The 22686-nt window shown below is 35.3% G+C and overlaps 1 protein-coding gene across 1 annotated transcript in view; it reads left to right on the top strand.

Annotated features, from left to right (window-relative positions):
- Positions 1 to 22686, top strand: part of USH2A (usherin) — a 420079-nt gene that overhangs the window by 195514 nt on the left and 201879 nt on the right. The window contains 2 exon segments of the mRNA XM_040551919.1: positions 4490 to 4603; positions 7197 to 7358. Of these exon segments, the coding sequence (XP_040407853.1) occupies positions 4490 to 4603; positions 7197 to 7358 (276 nt within the window).

Raw genomic sequence — 22686 nt, forward strand, 5'->3', positions numbered from 1 at the left:
TATTATTATTTGGATGAAAAGAAGACAACTTTAGTATTTGTGTTGCAACTGTAAAACTAAATACTCAATAACATTTTTGTGTAAGTTGGGGGGGGTGGGTCAAGTGGGTTTAATTTTGTTTTATGGGAAGGCTCCTTCACTAAATGTGTTTTAAAAAGCTTGCCTCAATTTATATTTCTTCAAAAATTTGTTATGCAGAATAGAAACTCTGTAAGTTACCATAAGCGTGTGTTATCTGTGAAGACCTGCTGGTAACTTTCTGAAAAAGCAGAACGACAGATCAGGGCAGTGAAGCAACTTCTTTTATAATGATCTTTTAACTAGATGATGAAATTATTAAAACACAGTAATGGCCTTTGAATCTATTTTTCAGCATTTGAGAACAGAATGTTAGCCATTATACCTTAGCAGTAAAATATATGTATTTTTTTCCTTGATGAGAAACTAGTTTTTTCCACTCAAAATCTGCCAGAATGTTGTGGCAGAACTGTCTAAATATGAGACTTCCCTTTTAGATGTACTGAACAAAAGAAATGTCAGTTTTATGGAGAAATGAAAGAAAGAAGCTTGATATTTACTATTCTTATATACTGTATGCATTATAATGATACATGGATTGGTTATAAAGATGCAACTAATTGTGACTAGTCAAAATGTCTGTTTTACCATAAACTCATTGTTGACCCTCTTCTACTGTCCATGTCAATATTTTTATCCCTTATCCACAAGAAAGAACCTAGCATTTTTACTCTGACAGAACTCTAAACCTCAACTTTAAATATTGCAAATAATTAAAGATCATTTAAATAAAAGTATAGAAAATTAAATACTAGTTTTGCATATAAAGTGGGCTTAATGTTCTAGGTGTGATTCCAGATCACTCTTTTAGACTGTTAACTTTACATTCATATTTAACAAATGACATTATTCAGTTTCATGGGGTCATTGTGTCAAAATGTCTGTGTTAGAACTTTAATTTATTTCCAAAGGTTCTTTGAGTGGGCAGATAGGAGTGGTGTGTTAGAATGATTTACTGTCTCTGATTCCCTGTATAGACTTTAAGGCTTGGAACATAGTCTATGGTGTAAATTTTAAGTCTGAATGGATTCAGCTGCTCTGTAGTGGCAGATGGAATGAATGGGACTCTTATCCCAAATGTGGGAGGCTGACCCTCTTCTTAAATATTGATGGTCCCTCTAATTCTATCTCCTGATCAAACTGACAATTTATCTACCTCTCTCCTGTTAACATTACTAGAATATATGCAAATGTAGTTGTGGCCAAATTTTGCTTTTTTAGCATCTACTTTTGGAAAGCCTGATAGACTATCAGCTCATCAGTTATTGGGTATAGACAGGAGATGCCAGTCTGTGTGCACGCAAGTTGAGGAGTTTGGAAAACTTTTTAGAAGCTGTCAGCTATCTTCATTGGATTATAGGCTGTTTTTTATTGCAAAAATTATTTTGCTGTTTTTTAATTCATGTTGTATCAGTGATGATCTTTGCTATGGGACTGCTGACTTTGTGCTCTAAGATAGTCAGGCACCGAGTGTAAATTTCACTGGCTGACTCAAAGTGCAGAGGAAATGAGTGGGTAATGAGAGCAGAGCCGCCAGTTCTTTAATTGAATTAAAAGCCGGGTGACACCAATGCAGACACCTGTCCAATTACAGACAGGCCAAGGTGTTTACCGTTGCTGTACAAGCGATTTGAAGATGACAGAAATCTTTCCGCCCACAGATTAACATAATGAAGGAGAACAGATTACAGTGGATGCTGGCCAAACAGATAGGTTGGCAGCTGAGAAAAAAGTAGTTTGCTGAAGTATGTAAATAAAATCTGTGCACTTTCTATTGCCTACCTATGCCACACATCTGTTTCTTTGTTGAGAGAAAATAGTATAAGTGTGCATATGAAGGAAATACGTTAATTCTGAGATAAACAAAATATTTTTTTCAGTTGCTGCCTTTGATATATATATATATATATATATTTAATAACAGGTACCTCCTGTTGCAAAAAGGTTGATCTGTTTTATTTTTCAAATTCTCACTGTCCTTCACAAACCTACCTGAGTAATGTATACTCTGTTGCATTGCAGATGCTTCATATAAAACCTTTCTACTTTGTCAAAAGTAAAAAGCACAATCAAACAGCCCAATCCAAACCTTCTACAGCTAGAAGCATCTTTCTGGATGTGCTTTCTATGTGCTACCATGGCTCTCAATGCCTGAAGCCATTGGTGACCCTAAAGAATGTCTTCCATCAGGAAATGCAAGGAGCATTAATTCACTGCTTCATAAGAAAAAAACACTACAAGTGCTAAATGTACAAATAAAACTAAATTGCTTCCTAAAGCACAGCAGAGTGAATAGAGGGAGAGCATGTACACAATAGCATGCTCCTCTTAACTGAAAACCTGCAAATGTCACAGTTAGAGGATTTGGTTTCTGCATGTGTTTATTTGCTGAAGTTAATTCCAAAAGTACCTTTTATACTTTCCCATGTTTAACCCTGTGTGATCTGGAAATAAGGGTATTCTATTGTCTTATGCAAAACAGACTTTTTTTTTTTTTTTTTTTTAAACCAGTGATGTTTCTGCACTGAAGAATACACTGTAGGTTCCAGTATTCCTGCTTTAGTGGGATACTAATGTTTTGAAGCATCATCATGTTCTGTGTTATGCTTGTTGAATGCTTTTAAAAACGCTTGTTGAATGCTTTTTAAATACTTGTCTTCTGCCAAATATTACAGGAAGATTACAGGCACGTTTGCTTGGGCAGTGGCTGACACAACATTCTTTTTCTTCCCTGTTGTATTTCCATTAGTTCGTAAGATGGCAGTACAGTTTTTCTCTGCTAAGTAGGTATTTCCAAAATCAAAGCTATTACTAGAGAGAGTTGATTCTGATCAACTGGTTTGAGTTTAGCACAGCTACTCTGACCTGAGTGTTGCTACTACCGATTATCTTTTTGCATAGAAGAACTGGACCTCCAAAAACTCAAATGGAAAGTTAATTTGCAATGGTAGTCGCTGAAGTTTTTGTTTTAATTACAAGAAAAGAGAAAAACACAATTTATTCAATGAAAGCTAACCTCAAGTTTTCAATTTGACCACACATTTTAATAAACACAGTGTAAAAAATCATAAACTTGCTTAGATTATTCCACTCAGAAAATAACGTAATTATGCTGCAACCATAAACTCCCTGCATGCAATTCTACAGACCTTTTTTTTTTTTTTTTTGTGGGTATAAAGGGTGTACATGGGAACAAAGGCTTTCTACTGAAAGCCAGAGTTGTGTTGCATTGTATGTAGTAACTCAATGAAAAGTAACAAAAAGGACTAATTTCTTCTACCTGTTAGTGTGCACATAATGCTGAAGGGGTTTAGTCTCCTACTATGAGAGATTTGGCCAAGAATTATGGTTCTCTGAAGTACTGCTGTTTCCAAAGATGTTTTTGCAACGATACAGTTTTGAAAATCCCAATATGGGACAGTTCCTAAATAACCTCATTTGTGCCATAAAAATGATCTGTTTTGTTGTTGTTGTTTTCTTTTGAAATACCCCACTGATTTTACCAAAAACTGTTAGAATTGAGGTGAGAACAGGGTTTGAAATAAAACTTGTCATGAAGTAGCTCTTTTAATTACTTTTCACTGCAATATTACTTTATTGTAGGACCTACTTTGAAATGAAAACTGCTGGCGTTTCTGAAAAATGTCTGTCAAACTTTTTTTTTTTCCATGCAATCACTCTGTATATTTCAGTTCAAAATATTTCATAACTTCCTGAAATGGCAAGGAGTGATTTGTTTATCCACAAGTTGCTGATCGATATGTGGGAATCCAGCAACTTCTCTTCACTAACGCAAGCAGGACCTTAAAAAGCATAAGCTTATACAACTTTTTTCTTTAAATCTCTGAGTACTTTGTCACCTGAAATATGTTACTGTAGTAGTATAGCAAATGTATAGGCTATATTCTTCCACTGAAGTACAGAAACACAAGTGGGAGATTTCACACAAAAAAGAAATTTGAGTTTATAGATGAATAGTTAGGGGCAACGTTGGAGAGGAAGCATTAAAAAAAAATATTCTGGGAGGCTGAAAAACCGTTAGAAAATAAGTCAATAACTGAAAAAACTTGGTGAAGCAGGTGCTAAGAAAAAAAAAACACTTGAATTTATTGTCATTGTTATATTAAAATGTGCATCTCAGTCTTGAAGTTGTGTTTGTCACAGTGAGAATAAATAAAGAAACTTTTTTGCATCGTAATTATTAAGAATGTAATAAAACATAATTTTCTCTTAATATATTTTGCAAAATTTACATTGTGGCATGATATGAATGAAACCTTAAAATCTTTTTTCTCTTCTACCTCTAGCTGTGAATGCCTGTAACAGAAAAATTTTCTATTTTACTTCTCTTCATGTATGTAATCAGTCTGTAGGCTGTACATGCATAACACCTTGCTTTCTTCTGTTGCAGGCATATTGACAGGCTTGCATCCTTTCACAAACTATACTGTAACCCTAACTGCTTGCACTTTGGCTGGCTGTACTGAGAGCTTGCATGCATTGAACATCTCCACTCCACAAGAAGGTAAAGTAATTTCAAAGGTCTTGACTTCCACATTTCAGTCATGAATAATAAAACAGGAGAAGAGCTAAATGCTGCAAAGCCATTTGCTGGAAAACCCCAACCTAATTTGATGACAAAGTGCATTGCCAGACCATAATTGCTCCATTTTTTGGGGGGGTGCGAAAATGAATCAAACTCCATACCCTTTAATGACATGCATCTTTAATAGCTGTAATGCAGATTAATGGGCTTTTTAATTGCTGTTACATTGTTCATGCAAGAGCCTTGTCATTAATATGAAGCATCTGAAAGATTAATGAAAGCTTCCTCATTTTACTAGGGCTCAGAAGTAAATCTAGAGACAGTCTGACTAAAAAGAATTGATTGTATGGCACAGTATGAAATTGAGAATCAAACGGTTGATTTCCATGGTTTCTTTTAACTGCTAAACACCAGCAATAGGCAACAATTACTTCGGTGTGATGAAACCTCCAAATGCCGATTGAGTTATTTATTAATCACTTTTCAGTTTTTCTCTCTTTCCTTAATTCTTTTATATGTTTTTGGGCTCAAACTTAAAGGTTGTGAGTATAAATTAATGTTTTCTAAGACTGCATTGAGAAATACAGCAGGAAGAAAGAACATTTAGTTCCAGCTTTAGAGACTAGCCTGATGTGTAATGCAAATCAATTATGGGAGCAAATGTTCCCAAAAGATCTGTGACATGCCTAACTCCATTCTCAATTAAACATAAAGTCCAAGTCAGATCCTCCTCCGGGTTCCATCATCCTAAAGTCATGTTAATCCAGTTAAAACCAGTTACTCCAAATTTGCACTGGTAGAATAGTAAAAGACTTTGACTTGTATCTGTAGGAAGTGTTTAATCTTCCATGATGTTGAGTAGTTTTCAAAAGTTCCTTCCTCCCACAGTCCTATCTAGTAACTCTCACAGTGCTGAACTTTTAACAAGGCTCTTTGCTGTATTTTCTCTTTTAAACTAGGTAATAATAATGTATGAATAAACCAAATAACGTTTTAGCATGAAGTTGTGTGAATTACAACCATGATGATCAGAAGAATGGTAGAGTGTTGAACTGCTGCTAGAGCAGGAATTGTGGAAGGTGTTCTCCTGATGAGGACAGTCCTGAGTATTCCTGTCTAACATCTCTAGAACATGATTTTGATGTGAACATGTTGAAAACTGCCAGCAGCACCATTCAAATCAAACCCAGTATCACCTCTTGGAAGTTCTAAATAAACTGACCAAGTTTGTCTGGTGGCATTAGCGAAGGGAATGTATAGCCTCTGACAGCTAAATAGTTAATGGACCCTGTGATGTTAACATTTATTTAGTACTCTATATTTCTTTCTGGTGTAATATAGTAATTAAAACCAAAACAACAACAAAAAGCACAACTGCGTACGTCTTCTTGTCCTCATCTTAGTGAGTGTGCTTGCTAAACCAGGAATTCTATATGTTTCAGAAAACAGTCACTGTTTTCAGATGTGCTGTCATACTGGGAAGTTTTACGCAAGAATAGATTTTTTTATTTTTTTTCCCGGTGATCAAATAAAGCCACAGGGAACATGTGTTTTATCCCTTAGAAGAACTGAACAAAAAGTCAATGTGTGGAATTTCTATTTTTGGATGCTCTTGTTGCATGCTCTTAGTAACAATAAATTGATGATACAGAAGACAGACACCATATCACACCCTCAAGCTATCCCTGTTTCCCTATTGAAACATTCATTACTTTATATTGTTTTCACATTGCCAGCCACTGCTAGTTATTGTTTTAAATTGCCAGCACAGAGCTTGTAAATTACAAGATATTCCTCCCAGACTAAGGGCCGAGTTCTGCTCCCCTTGTGATATTCAGTGGGATTGCTTATGCTTCTAGCATATAACTCATTGAAACGGTGAGAGAACTCAGCTTTTAAATTATTATCCATTGCCAACTTACAGTATATTATATACATAAAATCCATGCTAAACAAGTGGTACTAAGTGTATTGAATTATGAAAAGTCTGAAGGAATGTGTAGTGCATAAGAATAATGCATCTGCATTTGTGATTAGAAAAAAATAATCACTGTAGTTACAAATGAAAAACATGAAAAGAAATTAACTTGTATTTAAAAAAAAAAAAAAAGGACCGTAAAAAAATGATGTACCCCTCCCCATGCTTAGAGTTATCTATCTGGAAAAATACACAGGCAAAATTATTTTTTCTAAAAAGTAAAGAGTTTATCTTTTCTAAAAGTTTGTGTTTCCAAGGACACCTCACAGGTGATAGGAGTGTTTTCAAAATGGTGATATCTTGAAAGCATAAAATCTCTAGAAATTTCAACTTGTCTGAAAATCATTCTGGTTCACTAAAATAATTTATGATTTGTGGAAAGCTAAAAATACAGCAGACCTGTAGTAATTTTATATCTGTTCTCTGAGTTATCTTTGTGAAGTCTTAGGAGCATGGCTAAGACTACCTTCCCTCACTCCCTCTCTTTCCCACTTTTTCTCACTTCCCGTGATAAGATATAATGTATGATACAATATGATGATATGATATATAATATAATATATATAATATAAATGTAGTATATTTTTTCACCAGCCCCTGAAGATGTGCAACCAGCCACAGCAATATCCTTTCCCACGTTCTTGCTGATGAGTTGGAGCCCTCCAAAAACACCAAATGGTATTATTACACAATATATTTTATATATGAATGGGATACCAATTTATTTTGGAAATGGGACCAAATATGTTGTAAAAGGTGAGTTCTGTGCTAGGTAGCATATCAGACGGGTGTCTCATAGTTGCTGTGAATAATTGTATATCTGACCCCTTCTAAATTTTGCATCCATGACTATATTACTCTTCCTCCTGGTTTTTATAACATATTGCCTAGAATCAGCTGTGTTGAACTGCACTTTCAATAAGGCAAAATTAAAATGTGAACTAGTTGTGTGCCATCCCTCAGTTACCCTATTTAGAAAGTCTATTGTTGTTATTCCAGTTGATTGTGGAGGAAGCCAGAAATCAGGCTAGATAAAAAATTTAAGCTGTTTGGACCAAACTGTGAAGTTGACATCTCTGCTAGCATGATAGTAGTGATGTCATTAGTGCTTTGGTGTCAAGACATTTTCCTATTTAGGTTGAAATTATGCAATTCTTCTGCTCCCATATTGACCCTGTTAACAGCCTCTCGTGCTAACGTTCATCCTCCCTGCAGGTCCTTTGTGAACACCAACTCTGTTATTTCTGGTGAAAAATGACCAAGAGGCACTTCAGGCAAAGTATTACCTGCTGAAATTAAAGCATTTCAGATAAAAAAAGCAAAATAAATTAAAAATTACCTGGATGCACTTTAAACCACAATGGGTTCCATTTGTTAGAGAATTCTTCACAGAACTCTCTGCTGGGACTCTCAAACATTAATATTGTCATGGATTATCTAAATCCTGTTCTGTGTTATCCTCTTTCACAGGACCTTAGTCAAGTTTTTGGTAGTTTTACAGCTTTTTCATCTCGTAGCATCCAGCTCTCAAAACAAGTTATCTCTGAGCTATCGGAGACAAGAAATAACGTACAGATTTAATATTTTTTCTCATTGTTGTCCGTGGATGTTCTTAATTAGAGAGCCATTATGTTGCTTTCCTGAATTGTCCATGTTTAGCTTGCTTGTTAAAAGCCTAAACAAAGTAGTCTACCAATAACAGGTATAGAGTGTGTCAATGACTAAGTTATATCAGTACTATTAAATGGAACCTATATGACCGTTATTTTGCAGTACAGTGAAGTGTGATCATCTGACTTCCTATTTTAAAATAATTATTGTTATAGCTAATTAAATATCCAAGCTATTTGTTTGGACTGAGATTGTTCATATTGCACAAACACACACAAACTTAACTGGAAGTATCATAGCAAAACAAAGTACTATTCTGAACCCTTCAGAAGTTGAATATGGTAAAAAGTACAAGTAAAATTAAAACATTTTATATTGGACAACTTGGGGGAAAAAGGGTATCAAGACCCTACTTTTTTTTTAAAATGTAAGGCCTTAAAATTCAAAGCTATTTCTTCATCTTCAGTTAGTATGAAACATATTTAAAAATTCATATAGTTCAAATTTCTTTGCCTTGCACAGGCCATAAGCTACTGGTGTGGTGGGTCAGTTTTGACACTGAAAAATGAATCCAGTTAGAGAACATCCTGAAGGCTGTTGATGATCGCTGTAATAAATAGTGCACACTTTAAGTCAAACTTTTTCATTCTGTATTCAAAGGTAATGGATTTTTCGTAACCATAGTAACCTTAGTGTATTTCTGGATAAATACATGAGGTATATACATTCTGGTTTTATTTTTGAATATAAACTACTACATTATGTATTACTAATAATATGAAAAATAGGATATAGGTTAGCATAATGACAGCTCAAACTAGTATACATTTTTCTTCTGAAAAAAAAATATTTATCAAAAGTATAGGTTCAATTAATTTCTCCCCCATACACCCAGCTTTCTGGTATTCCAGTAGTGCAATTTATATATATATTTTTTTTTTTTCAAGATATCCATTAATCTCTTATGGCCATCCCATAACACTATTCTTAAGAATTTTGAAGTGGAAATGGTTGTATTTCCAATCTTATTAAAATCATTATTGAATGTTCATCACAGGTAGTTTTGCTGGTGTGTTAATTCCCAGCTGGTTATAAATTGGCAAAGAACGTAAAACATTTGGGGAAATGCTCACCATAATACATTGTGTTTGGTTGGTTTTATGTTCTAGTCGGATTGTATTCTGGCCCATAGCTGAAATGAATGCTTATTAAGAAATTACATTCAAATAACTTTCCTGGATGTCCTTCAAAAATTTTGAAAAGGATGAATTACATTTCTGATTTCTGATGTCTTACCTCTAAGTCTTGAATGATCACATGGAGATTTGTCAACTATTGCAGGTTATATTCAGCTAAACTATTCTAAGGAAAAGTCATCTGGTTCATAAGCTACCTAGAAGAGCTTTTGTTGCTTGTATCTAGAAATGACTTATATTTTTTCTAGTGTAATTCTGATGGTTTTGGTCCTATTGAGCATTTTATAACTTTGATTTCAATTAACTTTTTAGGCAGACACAAGTTATAAAGTGAACAGAGAATCTTGATTATTTCCAACCAATCCTCTGTGTAAAAGAAAGGAACAATTTAAATCTCTGAACGATAGTTACAGCAGGAAATGTCCTGGAAGCCCACAGAGCTAGTCTGGCAGAATTGGACCCAGTGAAGGCAATTACATTGGCCATCACACAGCCTGGCTTTCAGTTCCAGCCCCTTCAAGAAGGGCAAGTCTCTTCAAGTTGGAATCGCAGCTTTCCCCCCAGTATGCTGGTGTTCATTAGGACATGATTTCTTTCCATCTTCTTCCCAGCTTTTCATCTAGACTTGTAGCGTTTCCCTTGAAAAGAAGGCTAGTGAATCAATCATATTGCCCTGTGCAGTAGCCACTCTTATCCCCGATTCTGGACACGGCAAAGAGATCAGACTATTTTCTTTGGATCCAGTTTATTTAGCTGCTAGTTTCTCACTGCCTGAGGGGGAAGAAGTGAGCCAGCATGCTGGGATTTGGGTCAGTAGAAATCCCAGTCACTCTGAATCAGGTCAATTCAAGATCTTGCCTAGATGTGTGTATATCTTTAAGTTGAACCATTTTGCTTCCTTATAGAGCCCAATATTTTCTTTGCAGGCTACAAGTAAAAGAGGTATAACTTTTTTTTTTTTTTTTTTTTTTTCCCGCGAGAGCTACGTCTTTATAGTAGAAAATAGGGGCTTTTGACATTCCAGTGTTATACACATCTCCTTCCTGCTTTTTTGGTATTTTAGCCTTTCAGCATTTATGCTAGTGGTGCTGGTGACTTACTGCCATAACATAATACATTAATGACCCTAAAGAGAGAGACAAAATTCATTGTCTCTGGCACATTTCTTATTCATTCAACAAAATGATATTCCTAATTTAATAAATATACAGATGAGTTCCTGACTTTGTCTATACCAGAAAGTCATAAATTCTCTCAGTGTTTTTTGAAGTCCTGTATTTATTGAAATGTTTGGTTTTGTTTTAAGTCCTTTCTTTTTGGGAAGGCATCTGTTCTGTCTAAAAATTAATGCTTCACTGTCTCTCAATTCAGACCATGGAAAGTATAATCAGTTTACGCTCATTTTAATTAATCCATAACTTGAGGAGAGATATATTTTTTTCAACACCATAATCTCAAATATATTGTTAGCTTAGTTTCTGCTGTTGACAGTTGTTGAGGGCTTGAAATACTCATTGATTTTCATGGAAATCCAAGTGTTTGTTTTCTCTAGGGGTTGAGCTATAATTAATAGGGAAGCCCTTTAAAAGCACATATGGCAAATGTCCACTTTACCATGTTGAAAAGGGGCATCCATTAGGCATCCATCATCCATTAATGCCTTTAAATATTTTCCCCATATCGACAAATTCAGTTTCTTTGTTATGAGTAATAAAGCACTGAAATTTAGCTAGCCCTTGTACCACAACTCCTTTGTCAACTGTCTGTTTGTTTTCTTCTGCTTTTGCCTTATGTGGTACTTTCTCATGTAATCTGGGTGCTATTTCACATCCTGAATCCCACTGAAGCCTAATATTTCCTGTTGGTAGTGGCCTTCAGAGATCTCCAGGTGGAATATAGGCTTAGTGAATCCAGCCCCCTGTTTTCATGCTTTCAGTTCTTGTGTCTGAGAGTGCAGACTGAGCATAACCAAGAACAACAGCTGCAGCCCAGGAAAAGCAGCGAGTTTCTGCCCTCCAAACCTATGTACCTCCCTGTTCTGTGGAAATGAGCTAGCAGCAGTGAGGAGATGGAATAACTTTTAGAGTTACCTTCAAAACTCTTTTAATACATGGACACTGATCTTCGAAAAGCTTTTGATTTTACAAAAAACTTGAGTTTATTTTTCCTGTGGAGGGGAAAAGATACTTTTTTGACTCATCCAAACACTTACAGACAAAACTGAAGTTTCTACTTTGAATTGTGGAGCTCTCTTAATGTAATGCTTTTTTAGTGTTTTTAAACTTAAGCAAGATATTCTTTATTCTTTCTTTTTTTTTCTTTAACTTGGTCTCAGAAATCTCCCACCTGCTTAGATGAAAGAGAAAACATGGTGGATTTTATACTGAAAAGTAAGATGGCAGTGGCCTAAGCTGGTCGTGCCAATACCATCTAAAATGAAGAAAGCTTTAGTATAAGTAGAGACAGTAATGACCAGATGTGACCTAAATAACATTGATATTTTGATATTGCTAGAGGTATCTAATATGTATATAGCTAATGTGCTAATATTATCAATATAAATTATTATTGCTAAGAAACTTTAGAAAAAAATATGAGTCAAAATGGTCCTCTATTCCTAAACGTTGCACATTTGACAGACTAAGAAAGTGTGCATTATCTAACCAGTTTACAAAGGAAAACAACTTCGTAGATAACTTTATGAATATATATATATATATAATCTATTTTTGCACAGAACTTGGAATTGAGGATGTCTGCATTTTTTGCAGTACTAGAATTTTCCTGGCAGATTCTAATGGTTCTCATCATGACCCTTTTACCACTCGGATGTATGAAACTTATTTTCCTCTGCCAACCTGAGAAGAGAATTTTCAGTATTTCAGGAAAGGGATCCTATAATCTACAAGGGCAGATCCTCAGCTGAGTTAAAGTTGTTTAGAGTTACCCTAAATTACATCCCCAAGAGTTAAAAATAAATAAATGTGATTACTGTGACAAGCTGTAGGTTTCTGGGTAAAATATTAAACTGAGCCTTGGAAAAGTCTTTATAATTTAGTCTAAGAACACAAACTAAGCTTTAGCTTATTCAAATTGTTATTTGACCTGAATGTGGAAAGGCTGATCCTAGAAAACCAGGATAAAATGGGAGCTTTGTTTTTCTCTGAGGAAGAAGCAGATGTTTGACAACTGTGAAAACATGCTTAATGTATCTGAACTTAAAAAATGGGAGAACCCCAAATTAGTACCCGTATTTTTTCACGTTGCTATAAACCTGTAGTAATTATAGTAATACACTGTAGCCATGCACACAATACATTTTATTGAAGAATTCTTATTTTTTGTACTTTTTATCCCTATGGCTACTGCTTATTTTAAATGAAAGGTCATTATAATAAAAGCAAAATCCATCATAATATCAATGTTGTACTAACTGTAAAGTAAAGCAACTTGAATAGGAGAAAATTCTTGGAATTATATGTAGAGGTTAATTGCAAGAATCTGTTTCACTGAGAAGAAAACACTTATTATGTTAGGTTAAGATATCATTCTCATGGTTACTATTCAGATAGTTCAGAGGTACAGCAATCTTTGAAATCACCAATTTCCAACCCTAAGGATTTGTGTTCCTTTGGTTTAGGTCCTACTCAAAGATGAAAGAGACAGTTTTTGCCTTGAAGGACAAAAAAAATTAAAAATTCTGTAGTCCTCTAGCATGAGTTTATTTCCCATCTTCTAGGTTGCAGTGTAATACACATATATACACCAAGTGAACTATGTCTGTTCTTTTACTAGAATGTTTTGCAAAGAGTGGTTTGCTGTCCAATACAACATTGGTGACAGATTTATGCATATTCTAACTCTGAATTTCAGAATTCCTCAGTTATCTGTGAAGCAGAGACTTATTTAACACTATTGTAGGCAATGAAAAGAGTCTTCAATTTTTAACAGTTTGAATTGGTTATCTGATATGTCTTGCACGTGACCCAACAATATATGACACAGTGCCTTTTATTTGCATGTTCTTGCTACAGTTCCAGGCCCATCACTTAAATCTGACTTAATATGATAACCAGGTGATAAGGCATATAGAAACAGGATGACATACAAAGAACACCTACTTCTGCAGGTTTTATTCTGGCCCAATTACGCATTTAAGTAAACATATATTGGTGCACCTAGCACTAGAGGGCAGAGCACACCAGTCTTCTAGAAGAAGCTGCCTTCCTCTAAAAGTTGTAGGTGTATAAGAAAGCACATTTGATACACCTGAATTGGCAACACTGACATTGCCAGTGACCGGTACTATCGTAATTAATTCTGCAGACCCAGAATGCAGATTCAGCAGGCACAAAACCAAAGGGCAAATGGGCTGTCTAAAGTCTGGCATCCCTGTATTTCAGCTTCAGACAGAAAGATCTGCTGCACTTATTGGACTTAATAATACAGATCTGGGGAATTAGAAGGGGGGTGGTGGGGTAAGGGTAAAAGCATTATGTTTATTTGTAGCAGCCTTGTTGTATCATTTTCTATTGCAGTGCATTAGTGCAGTGTTAAATAAAATCTGCTTATTTAAAATCCTTTTAAATAGTGTTTAAATATTTCCTGCTGATACAATCTGCTAAAGTAGTTATCCTTGCTGCAGATTTCAGTTAACCTTGTCGCAGATATTAAGCCTGAAGCTACACAGACTTTTAGGGACCTTGATTATAGAGCAAAACCTAATGGTGTCATTATAAAACCACAGCTGGACAAGCTTCTGGAGTCCTTGTCCTTTGATCAGATTTGGGTAACACAGCAAGCCAGGAGAGAACTCACGCTAACCCTGCTGGAATTGCTGAGCTCTCAGGTTGCTTGAGTACCACTTTCTAAAAATTAAAATGCAACACAAATTATAAAATGAAAGAGTGGTACCTCTCAATCTTCTGCAGGTACCAATGCAAACTGGAGCAAATACCTTCTCCAAATCTGATAGCTGTAGAATAGGGAGAATTTTATTTTCTCTCTTTCTTTCTCTCTCTTTCTCTCTTTCTCTCTTTCTCTCTTTTTCTCTCTCTTTCTCTCTTCTTTCTTTCTTTTTCTCTCTGTCTTTCTCTCTCTCTTTCTCTCTTTCTCTCTCTCTCTTTCTTTCTCTCTCTCTTTCTCTCTCTCTTTCTTTCTTTCTTTCTTTCTTTCTTTCTTTCTTTCTTTTTCTTTTTTTTTTCTCCCTCTTTTCAGTTCTGGTAACCCTGGCTATGGGCTCTGTTTTTTAAACAAAGAAGAAGAAAAGCATTGATTTCAAGGCTTGTCTAAATTCCTTTACAAGAATATTAAAACCAAAATAAACAAATTTAAAATGTTAACATCCCAGATTGTTCAGAATTATCAGAACGTCTTCAGAATTAGGTGTCAGAAGTAGATGTCAATTAGCAGAGTTACGGATGCTGAGATCTCTTCAAAAACCATGCATACTGAGAAGGAACAGATTTAAATCAAGTGTTTGTTGAGTTCTGTTTGTAAAAATTAAGTAGACCTATTTACTTATTTCTTCATTTTTATTATAGCAAGTGGAAGAGCTTGCCATCCACACATTATCATCTGGAGGTATTCTGCTGTTCTGCACTGTCATGTGGATTTTCAGGTCTTCTCAAGACTTTATCCCTGCAGTCCAACAGTCAATTCTTATTTCGCCATGTTTGCCTGTGTGACCCTTTCTTGGGCAAACTGGTCTAATGCCATTTATATCTTCTGCTTTCCTCTGGGATTTCTGAAGGTGCAATCTGTTTTTCTGCATTCTTTCATCAGTAAGAACTTTATGTGGGGCCCTATTATAAGACATGACCTCTTTGTAAGCAGTTGTCGCACAGTGATCCTTGTTCATCTTAAATACTGAGAGGTCTTCTTAGATTTCTAAGAACTGGAATACGCCTTCTTGGTCAGGTTGTGCTCATAGCCTGAAATACTTTTTGTGGGACCTTATTTTCTGCAGCATGTATGGCAGTTATAGTTTGTCTGAAGCTGGTTAAAGGAAGTGGTGGCTTCTGTTCTGTTTTCAATTTTGCTGATAAAATAGATCCATGGGCATATAGTTAAGTCAAGCTTTCATTCAATCACACCTTAATTAAAGAAAGTAACTTAGAAGAGCATCAGAAGCTGCAGGTTTTTTTGTTCAATTTACAAATCATATGTTTATAGATAAAGAAAAGCATCTCTATTTTCCCAAGATTTTTTTGCCAGATCATTTTTTGCACCCTCAGTAAATGGTTTATGTTTAGTTTCAGGCAATGCTGGCCTCATGTAAATAAACGTGATGTGTCTTGCAGAGATGGACTAAGGCCAAACATGCTGCTATCTCTTGATATCCATTCATAGGGATCTATCTCACTTATCTCTAACTTAATAGGCTTGGAAGGAGTGGGTGGCCTTTTTGATATTACAGGCTGCGTGATGAAGATTCTCTAGCATTTTCCCTATTCCACAGAAAACCTGCTCATATTTCTCCTCGCTCATTTAGGACCATTTGGTCTCCTGAACTACCAAGCACTGTTTCTTTTAAGACAGATACTTTCTTCTATGCTGCTATTATGTGTTTATCAGCTGTGATAATTATTCTGTCTGAGCAGTACATGTATTGCTCTTTAATTTGCACCTTCCACTATCACTAATAGGATATTAATAAATGGTGACAAAGTATAGGCAGGTAACACCACAGTAACACTTCCTGAAGGTCCCCAGCCAGGAGTTCCTCTTTTCCTTAGTTATACTAACTGAATGATCATGTGGGTGTTGAGTCATTAGCCATTATTAAACATTTTTAGCAAGTCAGTAATTGAAAAAAATGCTATAATGTGGCAGTTTTATGAAAGGTGAATCTTTGACATTTGCATATGTTTTTTCCTTTGTTATTTCAATTAATTTGAAAGCAACTGCCCTCAACTGACATTAATAAATGCTTCATCAATGATGTCTTTTTCTATTACTGTAGGTCCAGATCTTTGAGTTTTGAGTATTGATTCAAGTTTTTTAAAAATATTTGATGGTTGGAATGATTGAAGGAAGATTCTTGTACTTTCAAAATCTGTTTCCCTGTCCTCCTAAGTTAGGTATGCAAGGCATAAGTCATGTCATAAAAAGCATGAAAGGCATTCTAGGATCCTTCTTTTCCTCTTGCATTGCTGCCAGATATCTAACCAGGTTTCTACACTGATCACCTTAATTGTTACATAAAGCCTAATAACCTTTTAGTCAGTACTGAACTCCATCATGCTTCACACTAGTCTTCCTGAAATACTGTATTTTTATGACAGTCTATTTCTGACTGAAGCTTTTTACATAAATTTTAGTTTGAAAACTAGTGGGGATTTTCTCTCTCTCTCTCTCTCTTTTTTTTTTTTTCCCTCTACATTTTCCTGTTTTTTATTCTATAAATAGAGTAGAAATCACAGTGATGTGTTACCAGGAGAGTAACTAGTGAATGGCCAAAAATATTTAAGTGAACATAAGTCTAAACATATAAGAAGAACATCATTAGTGTACTTGTAATGCTTATCCTCATGGAATTAAGATGAATGCAAGTGTGAGAAACATCGTTACTGTTCTAGTAATGGCTGCTGTTGGATATACCACATTTCTTTATTGTAAGATACACGTGCAGTATTCATATCTTGATTGTTTTTCTGTGCATCTAGTTATGTTTATGGCTACATGTAAATAAGCATCTGGATTTCTAATTTCAGAACGGTGCTCTTCAATCATTTTGGTAAGAGAGGCACTGCTCATGGTCTGCATATGCAAAAGAATAAGTGATTTTTACACTGATAATATGCTGCCAGTTTTTGGTATCTGGAAGTTTATCATTAGCAATTTATAATTTTAATTTGTGATTTCATCAATTTAATCAATAAGCTTCTGTGCTCTTTCTGTGAGGATTTGTGGTTTCCATCAATAGAGATGCAATAATATCATTTTTGAACAAATATATTGGGGAAGACTTTTAATATTTTATTATATTTTTTTTTCTAGCCAGTGTAAATCTGAGTTGTAATCAGTGCTGAATAGACAGTAGGGGCAGCTAAAACACAGCATGTTTAAACGTAGGTTTGTGTTCAGACCAGACAAACAAGATCTTGAAATCAAGACATCTGTACAGTATTTTGAATTAATTGCTATTTATTTCTGTATTACAAAATACATATAGGATAAAATGAATATTCCTCATTTGGAAGTTTATGTGTATGTTTGTGGAAGCTCTGACAACATTTGAATGCTTTCTTGATAAAATAGTGGGTGAATAGTTTTGCATCCCTTTGTTAGAATTATGCAGTGGAAATGTTATTCAGATGTAACTAGATAATCTGGTTTATTAGGACTTCTGAGTCCTCATGATGGTCTTGCTCATCTGTCCAGGATCATTGTGTAGACTAGTTGGGTTCATACAATTGACACATAAGTGGTGAAAGTTTCTCCAGTCTGTTCCAAGAGAAATTTCGTAAAGGAAAGAAATTATCAATTGTTGAAAGTAACCCGTTTGGTACGAATGGGTTAGCTTTCTTCTGAAAGTCAAATTTCATACTGACTTCAACTTTGGAGCTTACCTATGATGACTTTAATATTGTTACATGTTTTTTTTTGATCAAGGAATAATATTTAATGTAATAGCAAGAATGTCCTTGTGTTTTCATGAGTTGGAGTTCTAGCCTTTTCATTCACTCAAAGGTAAGAATGATCTCCTACATATCTAATAATTGTGGTGCCTGTTGCTTTTCTTAAAAGTTAGGGTAAAAGTATTTTTTTTGTTTCAACTAACATGTTTTGAGTTTTGAGGTAATAGCTATTGGGGTTTAATACCATTGTTGCAAATTAATTGTGAAAATGTTAAATTGTACTGAGAATTAAAATACATATAATTGAAGCCTTTCTCCTAAGTTTACAGGCAAAGTACATAGAATGTTTGTCAAGGAAAACTAAGAATAAAGTGAGGTACACTGAAGAAATCAAAAGATAAATAAATCAGAATGAAGGTTACCAAAAAAGAGAGAGACATCTTAGCTTAACTATGAAACAGGTTGCATGGCAGAGATGGAGGCAGAATAAACAGAAGGCAGATATAGCTAGAGCATAATTAAAAATATTTGCACACAGAATAGAGGAGAAAAAAAAAACAACTTCAGTTTGAAATGGTTTGGAGACATTATAGAAGACTTCTTTCACTGTAGGGTCTGCCCCTAGTGATGCCTCTGATGCCTCTTTGGGGGGTACATTAATCAGCACAGTAGTGCTTCATCCAGAGAACCAAAATACATTAAAGTAACTAGGTTCAATCAACTAGATTCAAGTAACTAGACTCAGATCATTTCTTGTTCCTATACCTTATCACCAGGTAACAGAGTGCTTTTAGAGGTAGAATTACTGTGGTGGAAGCAGCAGGTTCTGCAAAATCCATGGCCCACATGTGACGTCATATAAATTATGGTCACAATAGGCTTTAGTTTGCAGACTTTGGCAGAGAAGGTGGAGACATGAATGGGCTTAGAGATTACCTTGAAATACTGTCTTTAAGGAGACCCGACTAGAGGTGCAGTATGTCATGCTGACTACAAAGTGTAACAAAGGTCCATTTGTGAGTTCTGTGTTCTCTTTGAAGTCGAAAAATTCAGTTTATTCTGGCACGTTCTGAAAGCACTGAGAGTTAACATCTGCCTCTTACAGTCATGTCCCTGAGTATAGTAAGCAAACTGGAAAAGATGACACCAATACTGTAACAAAGCGAAGAGACTCACAACCATGAATACTAAGATATATTGTCTGTTGTTTTTTGCAAGAAAAAAAAAAAAGAGTGGTACTTACAAAATCTAAGGGTAAGGAGGAAAACAAACACACACTTTGTGGAGCAGTGGGACTGAAAAATATACCGTGTACTACATGCACAAGATTGGAGCGGGAGAGGATTGGGGTGAAATTCAAAAGTCTCTTAATTCACACCACTTGTGAATTATGCATCTCTCTCTCACTAGTAGGCGTAAAAGCATAATTCTAATCTGTTCTTATTACTTATTTATAGCATGCAGTAGAATGTAAATTCTATGCCTCCTTTGTACAAGCTTAACATGCAAGTTAAGATATGCAGGTATTTCAGGGAGCCTATGTAGACAGCTTTCTTGGCATAGCACTCTGTTGCCAATTAAAGGGCATAAACTTCAAACAGTAAATTAAACTGAGTCTTCCCCACCATTTACAGGAGGAATAGACAGGATGTAAGAAATAAGGGAGAGGACCAACAGATAATAGGCACATTCATCTTGAAATAAACTACTCTGAGTTATATTATTTATGATAGTTATTGTTATTAATAAACTACATGTGGGTACAGAAAAAGCCTGCAACAACCACTGAATTTGAGACTGGGGACAGATGCATGCTCTTTCTTTTATATCGCTGGCACTGATCGATTTTATTTTTCCCTGATGATGGTTTATGCTATTATAACTGTTTGGTGGCTCCTTTCTATTGAGTTATGGTTGCAAAGCACTTCACAAACGAGAACAAGCCTCCGAATGTTATATCCTGATCTGCACATCCTATAGATATGCCATAACAGAGCTGCTGATGCACCACCTGTGATCTTGTACCCACAACATGATTTATTCTGGTAATCCCAGTTTAATGCATCACATCAGATTGTGGCAGTTATGTTATCTGATGACATTACTGACACTACATAACAGACTGGGTAGTGCAACATGTCAAGTTGAAAAAAACTTTGGGCTTTTCATGGATTTTTTTTTTCTTCCTTTACTATGTGTGTGTTGAAAAAATATATAAAGCAAATGAACTAAAAAAAATGCAAAAAGAGGTCTCAATAAACACCACTACTGTTGACCATATCAATGACTCAAGCTGGGGCTGATTCCTCTGGTAAGGACAAGGAGAACAGATAGGAGTACAGTAATTTACGATGCTGATAACTCTGCAGCCGACTGAAACTAGCTCAGCTTTTGTGGTCTTCGAACAGATTTAACTTGCTGCAAAATGTCTTGTCTAGGAGTGGTGCTCAGAAGCTGAGTCCTCCCTGTTCCTGTTCAAGCACTACAGTAATGTTTTAGGAAAATCTTTTATTCTCTGACCATAATTCAGATATACAGAGCTGCTCTGGTCCTGGGAAGGCAATAGTATCTCTTCTGCCAAAACTCTTAAATCACATGATGCCTTGCCTGGATGGTGAGAATTGTTCTCTAATCATCTTGCTTGGAACTGTGCAAAACAGTGGAAAAAGTTACCCATAATGGAGGTTTAAAATACATCATAGCTAAATAAGGGTTATAAATTTATAATCTGTAATCTCTAGCTGATACCACTTTGAGCACTTATTGTCATATTTTTCTTGATTAGATTCCAATATCTGGTCCGAGTGTCCTGTCCTAAGTTTCTTGATGAATTTTTGGAGGTTGAATATTTTGTCGATTAAAACAATAATTTTGAGTTTAAGTGGTATTTTGAGATTTAGTGTGCATATTCAATTTCATTAAGTAAAAATCCACTAGTAGATTTTCTTTTAGTCAAGGAAAATATTTCTTTTGGATAATAATTTCCTTCCTCCTCTCCCTGTTTTTTGCTTAGTCAAAAAACTTAGATATAATAATAATATAATAGTAATAAAAGAGTGCTGCAGAGTTCTAAGTAGCTTTGGATAAGAGAACTACAGAAATCTTGCAGGGTCTCTGTTCCTCACATTTGCAAATTACAGTGATGCTTATTAAAATAGTTTTAAAAGCGCAATGTTGATATTTACTGTGTGTCCCCCAGAATTTGATTTATACAGGTAAAGCTGAATCTTCCTGTCAGCAGTAGAGGTTCCATGATTTTAAGTGCAGTGAGTTTAGCTGAAAATTGCACTTTCTAAATTTATTGGATGTCCTTTTTTTTTTTTCCTGTACTATGGAAGGGGAGTTCTTGGGAACACAAGATCCTAATTGCTTTTCTATGTAGCACTTATATACTTATATACGTGTATGGTGTGTTATCTTCTTTGTTTCCTTTTCTCATTTTTTTTTCCATAGTGTATTCCTAAGAGAGTGTTTGTATGCCTGTGCTTTCTCATTGCCATTTTCCAGACAGCCTTTATTTCTGCAGTCTGTAATATATGCTTTTCCTGATAAGGCTGCACTATTGATTATAGAAAATGGATAGTAATAGTTGCTGTATTACTTATCATATATTCTTATATAACTTACCATCTCACTGGCTTCTCTTACCACGGCTGCACATTCAGATGTGCTCCTTACTGGGTTGTAAAAGTGGCAGTTTTCTTGACCTGATACAATTAACTTAGCACCAACTGTAAGGTGAATCTGAATTTTGTTTTTATCTCTGCAGCAAGATTGAAATTACTTGGGAGTACAGGGTGTACTTCTGTTAGAGAGCCAATGGGTTCTTGGTCATACTGATGTGAATCCAGAGTAGTTCCAGTTTTATAGCAGCAAGTATCTGATATTCAGAATTGCAACATAGTTACCTAGTGCAAATTTATTTCCCAGTTGAAAACATTAAGCTGACATTAATACAGTGGTAAAATGTTCAAAATATATATATTTTAATTTCTTACATATTTTGAGCTTAACTTTGACTGAAAGACCATGCTTTTTGTAATGTATTCTAGCAAGTCCCCCCCCCTTCAAGCTGATAGCAATACAATGACTGGACTGGAAGCATTCATGAATGGAAATTTGCATTTAAATCTTAAAAGTGGGTCTATGTCAGGAAGCCTGATGTGCAAATAAATGACAAATAGAGAAATAAAACTAAGAAAGTGATATTGGTATGACCACAATTACTTCCCTTCATGTGCTTGGTAAAAAGCAACGTGCTCTGTCCTCATCAGAGTTTTTCTCCCTTTGACCTTCAGGATTACTGTGTTGTCCTGCTGTTGTAATTGGAGTGAACTAGGGAGACAGTGCACGTTTTTAACTCCAGTAAACAAATACGTAACTTGGAAGTTCATTACTCTCATTTGATGCTGAATGTTTGCACTAATTGGCTGTGTGTTATTCTGGCAGCAAGAAAAGTCGAAAGCCAGGCCCCTATGTTTTTCTGATGGCGGTTAATAATGATGGGCCAAGGGAACAGCTTAGGGATGTTAGCTGAGGGAGTGTTCCAGGAGCTTCACGCAGGCACTATGATTCTCTTGCATTCAGGGATGTGGGATGTTTTTGCACTCACAGAGGATAGATTGACTGGGGGTAAGTGATTGAAAGAGAAATTTAAATGTTAAATCTGATGCTTCCCTTCCACTTTTCCTAAGC

Source organism: Cygnus olor, chromosome 3 (genome assembly GCF_009769625.2).
Source record: "Cygnus olor isolate bCygOlo1 chromosome 3, bCygOlo1.pri.v2, whole genome shotgun sequence".
Classification (NCBI taxonomy): domain Eukaryota; kingdom Metazoa; phylum Chordata; class Aves; order Anseriformes; family Anatidae; genus Cygnus; species Cygnus olor.